This window comes from Meleagris gallopavo, chromosome 1 (assembly GCF_905368555.1).
Source record: "Meleagris gallopavo chromosome 1, MGAL_WU_HG_1.1, whole genome shotgun sequence".
In the NCBI taxonomy this organism is placed as follows: Eukaryota; Metazoa; Chordata; class Aves; order Galliformes; family Phasianidae; genus Meleagris; species Meleagris gallopavo.
The window spans coordinates 56,117,711-56,125,716 of NC_139404.1; the positions used below are offsets into that span (position 1 = coordinate 56,117,711).

The 8,006-nt window shown below is 44.8% G+C and overlaps 1 protein-coding gene across 2 annotated transcripts; it reads left to right on the forward strand.

Annotated features, from left to right (window-relative positions):
• Positions 1-5: 5 nt before the first annotated feature.
• Positions 6-5,781, forward strand: RAB19 (RAB19, member RAS oncogene family). 2 transcript variants are annotated; one of them, XM_003202412.5, is made up of 4 exons: positions 6-142; positions 269-477; positions 1,269-1,452; positions 3,322-5,781. In XM_003202412.5, exons 2-4 carry the CDS (start codon positions 283-285, stop codon positions 3,585-3,587), a joined length of 645 nt encoding a protein of 214 aa, XP_003202460.1. In that variant the 5' UTR covers positions 6-142; positions 269-282; the 3' UTR covers positions 3,588-5,781. The 2 variants fall into 2 exon arrangements, with proteins under 2 accessions (XP_003202460.1, XP_085084815.1); XM_085228689.1 differs by having other exon boundaries at positions 47-155.
• The last annotated feature ends 2,225 nt before the right edge of the window (positions 5,782-8,006 follow it).

Genomic DNA, 8,006 nt, shown 5'->3' on the forward strand with positions numbered 1-8,006 from the left:
GCAGAGGGGAAGGAAGGGAAGGGAGCAGCGCCGCCCCCAAGCCGAGGGGTGGAGAAAGAGGAGGAAGAAGAGCCGGGACTACATTTCCCGCCGGGCCCAGGGCGGCGGGGCGGGGTATAAAGCGGCGCTACCTGGCCGGCAGGTGAGTCGTACAGGTGGGTGTGGGTGTGGGTGGGGCGGCTCTTGTCCGGGTCGCGCTGCCCCTGCAGGTGCGGGCATCCCCGGGTCGGGACGCGGTCCCTCACCCTGTGCTCTCCCCTCGCTCCAGGCCCGGGCTGCGGGATGCCGTTCTCCAGCTCCAGCACGGACGATGCCTTCGATTATCTCTTCAAAATCATCCTGATCGGGGATTCCAACGTGGGGAAGACGTGCGTGGTGCACCGCTTCAAGACGGGGCAGTTCTACGAGAAGCAGCAGAACACCATCGGAGTGGACTTCACCGTGCGCTCGATGGATATCGACGGCAAGAAAGTGAAGGTGGGTGATGGGAGCGGGCTGGGAGGCGCCTCGGGGCGGGACTGCGGCCGTGCCTCCATTACCGCATAGCGAGCGCGGCTCCGGGGGGACCCCGGGGTGGTGTGTGAAAGGGGATGTAAGAAAGGAGGGGACAGGCTCTTTAGTGGGGTCTGCTGCGATAGGACGAGGGGAAGTGGTTTCAAACGAAAAGAGGGGAGATTTAGACCAAGCATAAGGAAATGGTGTTTTATGATAAGCGTAGTGAGGCACAGGAGGAGGTTGCCCAGATCAATAGTGGGTGCCCCATCCCTGGAGACACTCAAGATCAGGCTGGAGGGGCTCTGAGCACCCCGATGTAGCTGTGGGCGTCCCTGTTCATTGCAGGACAGTTGGACTAGATGGCCTTTAAGGGTCCCATCCAACTCAAATGATTCCGTGGAAGGTCAGGTAGCAAACTCCTTTCCTCTGCATAGTCCTGCAGCAGGTTCATCTGCTTTTCCCTTTCCTATTAGAAAGCTGCCATGCTCCTTGTCTCTCAGTCCACTTGTTGAAAGTGGGAATGTTGGTCTATTTATAAAGCCTGCATTAATCTAACAGATTGCTCTTTAGTCTGTGTAGGTTGGTTGTATACATACAAGTACCTTTTCAGATCATAGAATTGTAAAACAGCCTGGGTTGAAAAGGACCACAGTGATCACCTAGTTTCACCCCTGCTGCTATGTGCAGGGTCGCCAACCACCAGACCAGGCTGCCCAGAGCCACATCCAGCCTGGCTCTACTGATCTTCACAACTTGAATCCTTTTTCTTGCAGATCCAAGTGTGGGATACAGCTGGTCAAGAGCGCTTCCGGACAATAACCCAGTCCTATTACAGGAGTGCCCATGGAGCCATCCTTGCTTATGACCTTACTAGGAGGTCCACATTTGAGTCTATTCCTCACTGGATTCATGAAGTTGAAAAGTATGGCGCTGCAAACTTGGTCGTGATGTTAATTGGTAGGAATCTAAATTCAAATAATACATTATATAGCTTTTCTAATATATGTGTAAAATCCCCCTCACTTCCCTACTGCTGCTTAAAGCATCTATAAATCTATGAATTAAAAGGGAATACAGTTTTAATTAAAATAATGAAAATATATATCAGTTTATTTCAAACAAAAAGAAAGTCACAGCCTGACCCTGGCATGACCAGGCCTGTTGCAGGCAGTGAAATCTCTTCACATGTTCCTTTCCTGCAGGAATAGTGCAAGGAACTTGCTAGCAGCTTAGCAAGCAAACACAACCCTATTGATGTTAGAATGGCAGTAAACCTGACCCTGTGCTCCTGAAGTTTGATAAGAAGAAGAGGGATGCACAAAGCAACACAACTCCTCCTTCTTGTTTTTCCTCCCTGTTCTTGTGATAATGCCTGTCCGTTGTTCTGTAATGTGACTCTGACTGGGTAAGACTGTACACAGCTTCTGCAAAGCACTAAGAAGTCTGCTTGCATTTCTCTACCTCCTTTATTCCGCTAGCATTCAAGAAACTTTGCCTCTCGTGGAAAGGAATGAGTAGAAACTGCTGAGGTTGGAGATGAGAGGAAGCAGGATGGTTCTTTTCCCTTTGGGTTTCAGATTGTTACTGCTCTTTCCCTCCCCCAATGAAGAAGCTGCAAATGAGAGCCCTGACATGCTCAAGTGATAGAGCCTTTATCTACTTTCCACTGCTTCTGCCTTTTCCACTGCAGCACGGTGCTGAGAGCAACGCACGCAGCCACAGCAGCCCAAACTGGCTTTTGAGGATAGGCAGCACTGAGCCCTGGAGCACAGCAGGCATGGGATTTAAGCTGCTGCTGGTGCCTCTAGCAAACTATGCGCTTCTGGTGTTGTGGTTCTTCCTGTTTGTTTCCTCAGAGGGAGAACAACAAATTCTGACCTGCTTATGAGTTGGGAGGAGGAAGGAAGAAAGGAAGAGAGGCGGGGGGGGGGGGGGAGGGAACCACAACAACCCACAAACCTTGGTGGTAGGGTTTTTCTGACTCTCTTAATGACTGCAAAGAACAAGATCTATTAGTGTGTATGGTGGGGTCTTTTTTGTTTATTTTTTCTCTTAAACTCTGAAATTAGTAACAATCAAGCTTTTGTCAAAGAGCTGGTGTGATACTTTCTTCTGGTGCTATTTTACTTACCTTAGCAGGAACACTGAATTAGTTGTAGCTATTTTCTACACCTTTCCAGTGGGACAGTTAGGAGTCTTCAACCTTTCACACCTGGAACTGGAGGAGGAAAGGGCCAGGGCAGGGCTTCTTTAAGATGGCAAACAAACATCAAGTAAGGCAGCTTTAGGGGCTTGTGCTTTGCTGATATTGTTTGTTCCCTTTTGGAAAAGCTAGAAGTGACTTACAGGGGAAGGGCAGCTAGATTATACATACTGTGGTATTGAGATCTGCATGTGATGAATTATTGTCTTGGAGCTAAGAAGGTAGGTCTAAACCAGGCACTGCATGTACCAGGACTGGTACTGCAACTACTTAAAACACTTAAAATAAAATATCTTTGTATATTTGTAACTTCTATCAGATCATGATTGTTGTTTTGAGTAGAGTTTTCATCTGTGTACTTCCAAAGAATCCTCTGGCACTGCTATCTAGAGCAAATAACTAGATAAATACTGTTTTTTGTGGGTCTTTTCTTAAACTCATTTGATTAGCTATGGTTTTGATCAATGTTCCGTGATGATGGCTCTGACGTGCTCACATCTTGCTTTGCCAGTAATTTGTTTCCATTGTAATTCTATTATTTAACAAAACTGAAGTAATGCATTGGACTGAAAGGAGACACAAATGTGAGAGACTAAATTAGACTAAATTTGCCTTCTTTTAAGGGAACAAATCGGACTCAGTGGACAAGCGACAAGTCCTGTTTGAAGATGCCTGCACACTGGCTGAGAAGCACGGGCTCCTAGCTGTGTTGGAGACGTCAGCAAAAGAAGCTCAAAATGTTGAAGAGGTGTTTGTGTTGATGGCTAAGGAGCTGATAGCCCGAAATACCTTGCAGCTTCATGGAGAGAGTCCTCCAAACAGCGTCTACCTTGATTCCAAGCCAGTTATTGCCAGTCCAAGTGCAGAGAAGACCCAGTGCCTTTGTTGAATGCTCTTTTCAGGAACAAAAAATTGGAAGTCATCATTTTTCTGAGGCTATGTTTGATCTCAGTTTAATTCAGATGATGAAAGTTTGCTACATGGCCTCGAGCCATCTCTCATGTTTCTACCTTGCAGTTTGGTGTGTAAATATCCTCAGAGATCACTGTTGCTGTTGGCAGCACAGGTTGCTTTGAGCATAGCAACTGATACCTTAACATGAACTTGTAAGCTGAGAGAGCTCAGGAAGTTGCCAGCCTTAACCAAAGAGGAAAAAAAAAAAAAAACCCACCACCAAGATTGCCTTTAACTATATCTTTAAGACATTTTTCTGGCTATGTCAGGAGATAAATTTGCACTAGAGCTTGCATTGAGTTGATTCTTCTGAGATGTGCAGTCTGTTGTAGTGCAAGCTCTTCAGCTTAAAATGTCTGATTGGACAGCACTAACCCACTTCTGCCTTACCTTTCATTTAGGGGAGGGCCTGATGGAAGGCACAGAGCCACCCGTACCAAGCTATTAAATACCAACATTTGTAAGAGGGGGCAATTTTACAACTGTATTGTTTTCTCACTAGGCAAACCTGGAGTCATCCTTGGTGCTTCAAAGCAGGCAGAATATGATATGTTAGGGTCCCAATTTTCTCCTGGGAGTGAGAACTCCTGTCTTTCATTTTGTTCTTTAACTATAGGAATTGTAACTAGTAGTGAGCTGTCTTGTTACACAGTTATTAGGAGCACTGAAGCTTCCAAGGCCACAATAGCTTCCATTAATGCTGAGATGATAGGACTACTTTGCTTTCCTGAGCCTGCCTTGCTTTTGATGTACTGATTTTAATCAGAAGCTGACTGTTAGTTTGCATGAAAGTGCAATGGTAGAGTGTGCCTGGAGATTTTCAAAGGTGTGTGAAAGAAGGGATTCGAGTCTGTGTAAAATAGCAACAAAGAGTATGGTTTAATAATACAACCTCGTCTTAGAGCAGTTAAGGGATGGGTGTTGAGCATACAGGTACGTATGCTATTGCCTGGGAGACATAATTAAACATCTTCGTAAGCAGTGGAAGATTTTGTCTCGTCCCTCCCAAGTGCAAGCTGTGCTACTGGAGGACTCAATTCTATGCACAGGAACTGAAAGCAGGTGGGAGTTTTGTTGACTTTTTCAGTAGATATGAACAGTGGAGGAGAAGGGGGGGAAGAAATAATATACAGAAGCCTTCAGATGCCACAGTCCACACCTACTGAAGTGTATCACTGAAGCTGTTAACGTTTAAGCTTTGAACTAGAAATCATACTCCGTAATGATAAAATACAGTCTGGGTTATATGGAAAGAAGCCCTGGGAGGGTTGGCAAGCTGCCACTTCACAAGATGGCATTTTACCTATGATGTTCCACAAGTTCCTGAAAAGAGGAGAAAAACATGTAGCAAATCCTTCTGGAAAAGCTTGTCTGAAAAGCACAAAATAGAGTAAATCATTGCTTTAGTCTTGAACATAATTTCATTATTATTGTTTGCTCTGGCCAGGCTCTTTGCTAGCGCACAGTAAGAACAGTGGTTAATTCAGCTGCCTGTAAATAGAGCAGAAAGCTGCACAGCTCAGGCTTGCAGTTGAACTGCAGTGCTTTATTCTGCACTGTTCCCTTTCATTTGATGGGTGTAATGGCCTCCCTGTCTTTTTTTCAAGAGTCTGGTCTAAAATACCTACCCTGCCATTCACCCTTGTGCAACTCAAGCAGGAGTTTGTGCTCTCCTTTGGTTGCTTCTGCCTGGTGCCTTTCAGAAGCCCTCTAAGCAGTCATAGTGAATGGTTCCCACAGGGTCACTCTTCATTCACAGAAGGAGCTTAGAGTGAGCTGCAGCAGTTGCTGAGTTTTTCACAGTGTAGATTAATAGATTAATTCATTATGGAGTGACTGTTTTCTTTTTGTCAGGTACTAAGTCTGTTAACAAGCTTTATTCCGTTGTTCTACAGTGTATAATAGCAACCATTAAATTTGTAGCTTTTGTCAGTGCCTTTCTCCATCACAGCAAATGGAAGTGTGCAGCTGCTGTCCATGCAAGTTAACCAAGAAACAGGTTAACTGCTGCAGAACCTTATGTTACCATTTTTGCTCTTCCAGCATCTTACACAGATCCGGTGTAGTTCCTGATGGCATCATTAACATGCTTGTAGAAAGGTAGCTCTTCTATAAATGTTGTTTACAATGCTATGCTACTAATTACTACTGTCTCACAGTTGTAAGAGCTGTGCATCCAGCTGGAAGAGATGCTCATTTGTTTTTACCTACCTGGAAGAAGTATTCAAACCTTAGCTGTCTGAATTTGCTGCTGTGCATTCTTTGCACTGATACCCACACCCATGTCACATGAAACAGGCAGCACCTCCCATGTGGCAGGGCAAAGAACTGAAAGAATTCTGAAATGGAGCATGCACTGAAGCCCCTCAGAAGCTGACTGGCTTAAAAATAAACGTAATTACAACCCAGTGATGTGGAAGGCATGTGGCACTGCTTGTGTGGTCACACTTTTCTACATACATAAGGTACAGGCTCTTAATAGCAAAAGCTGAGGTTCTTACCTAATCATTCTGGTTAAGTATAGTTGGAAAGGAGACCAAGAAGACACATCTCAGGCCCACACCTGGAATAGACTCTGTTCTGGAGCCTCCCTTCACGAAGCAAATGCATGCTGGTTCTACCTCCTTTCCCCAGTAGGCAAGTGTTCTAACCATAGCTGCTCCTCCCCAGCTCTCATATATGGAGGAGAGTTACTAATGAAGTTGAGGTCTACATATGCAAAACACATTCAACTCAAGGCAAAGGGAGATTTAGTACTCAGCACCCTTTCTACCAACTCCTGAAGCCATTTTCCAACACCTCTCTCAAGCGTAAGGACCACAACCACAACAGACAATGCTAGGATATACAAGTAGAGCTGCTTTATTCAGAACGAGAACCTCTTTCACTGAGAAGTACATCAACTTTTAATAGGGAATTGCACACGGGAGCATTTTGCTGTTAGCTTAAGGCAGTTAGGTCCTTTAAAGTCATTTACTGCACTTCAGTGATGCTTGAAAACCAGCCTCAGCTTAGCTGCCCACAAAGGCTTTGTCTATGGGATCACATTAAGCTGCTGGCAAGGAGGTGTGGACAGTGGCTGGACTGCAAATGACAAATAGCATACCCATGGGTAACAGCAACAAGTTAGGGGCAGAAATTTAAGATACTTGCGACTCTTATTTCCTTGATAACAGCTGTATCCATAAACATTACTGCTTATTAGTTATCACTGCCAAGTCTGGCTAGATTTCCTCACCAGACATAAGGCTTACCTCAATTGTACACGTACACAGAGTTAAATAATGCCTCTAATTCTACAGCTGACTTAAGTTGCCTTTGTAGCTCCTTTGCTGCTATTTGATCCATACAGCACAGTCCTGTATTCTATCTCAATCCCAAGAACTGCGTGGATTCCCTCCCTTTAAGCTGCTGCAGCATTAATAACGCCATGTAGACAAGTTCCATTCCAAAGAAGAGACACTCTGTACCTCAAGTCACGCTCCAAACAGAAATTCATGTTGTGCCTTCCGTAACAGGAAAGAGTTACTAAGCATTTCCTTAAATGAACCAGGCCTCTCGGCAGCAAGATTACAATACACATTGTTGCAAGCAGGAAAGAGCAGCACTTAAAAGGACTGTAAAGAAGCAGAGGCCCTGAGGCAGCAGTTAAGCTGTTAAGAAGTGCCCTTTGCTTTTACAATTGCTGTCAGACCAACCAGAACATGCAAACACTTATTTCACAGTTACCATACAATGCAAAATTTCAAATGAAATCAGAAGTATATTTTCCTGCACAGGGACCGAAGCCAAGGCACTTCAAATGACAGCATGCATCTTTTTCTCCTCCTGAATATTTTGGTTTTGAAATCAAGATTTTGTATAAAGACTCCACAAATTTCCATCAACCTTTTTCATCTCAACACTGCCACGAATACTCTCATTGTTCTCTCAGTCTATTCAGTTTCTGTATCTTGGGAACTTACTTACAATGTACTACATTTTCTTTTTAAGCTTTACTCTCCTTGTTTTCACATTAAAGGTTGATCTTCATTCTCACAAATTTATTTGTTCTTAAGAAGAAAAACCACAGCAGCCTACCACCATTCTTCACTCACTCCAAAGGCCCCACACTTTACAGTCATTCCCCTTGATAGGGAATGACAGCACAACAGCACACTTCAGAACAGGCCTGCCGACAGCTGGATTCACACGGGAATAAACACACAGTGCTGCTCAAAGACAAACACATGCAGCTCCTCTACCTGCAGAGCAAGAACCAGCAGCACTCTTCAAAGCAAGAGAACTAAAACACCTCGCCACGATGAGCTGGATTACACCAGTCACCTTGCAAGTGGACAGAGCCACCTCCTCA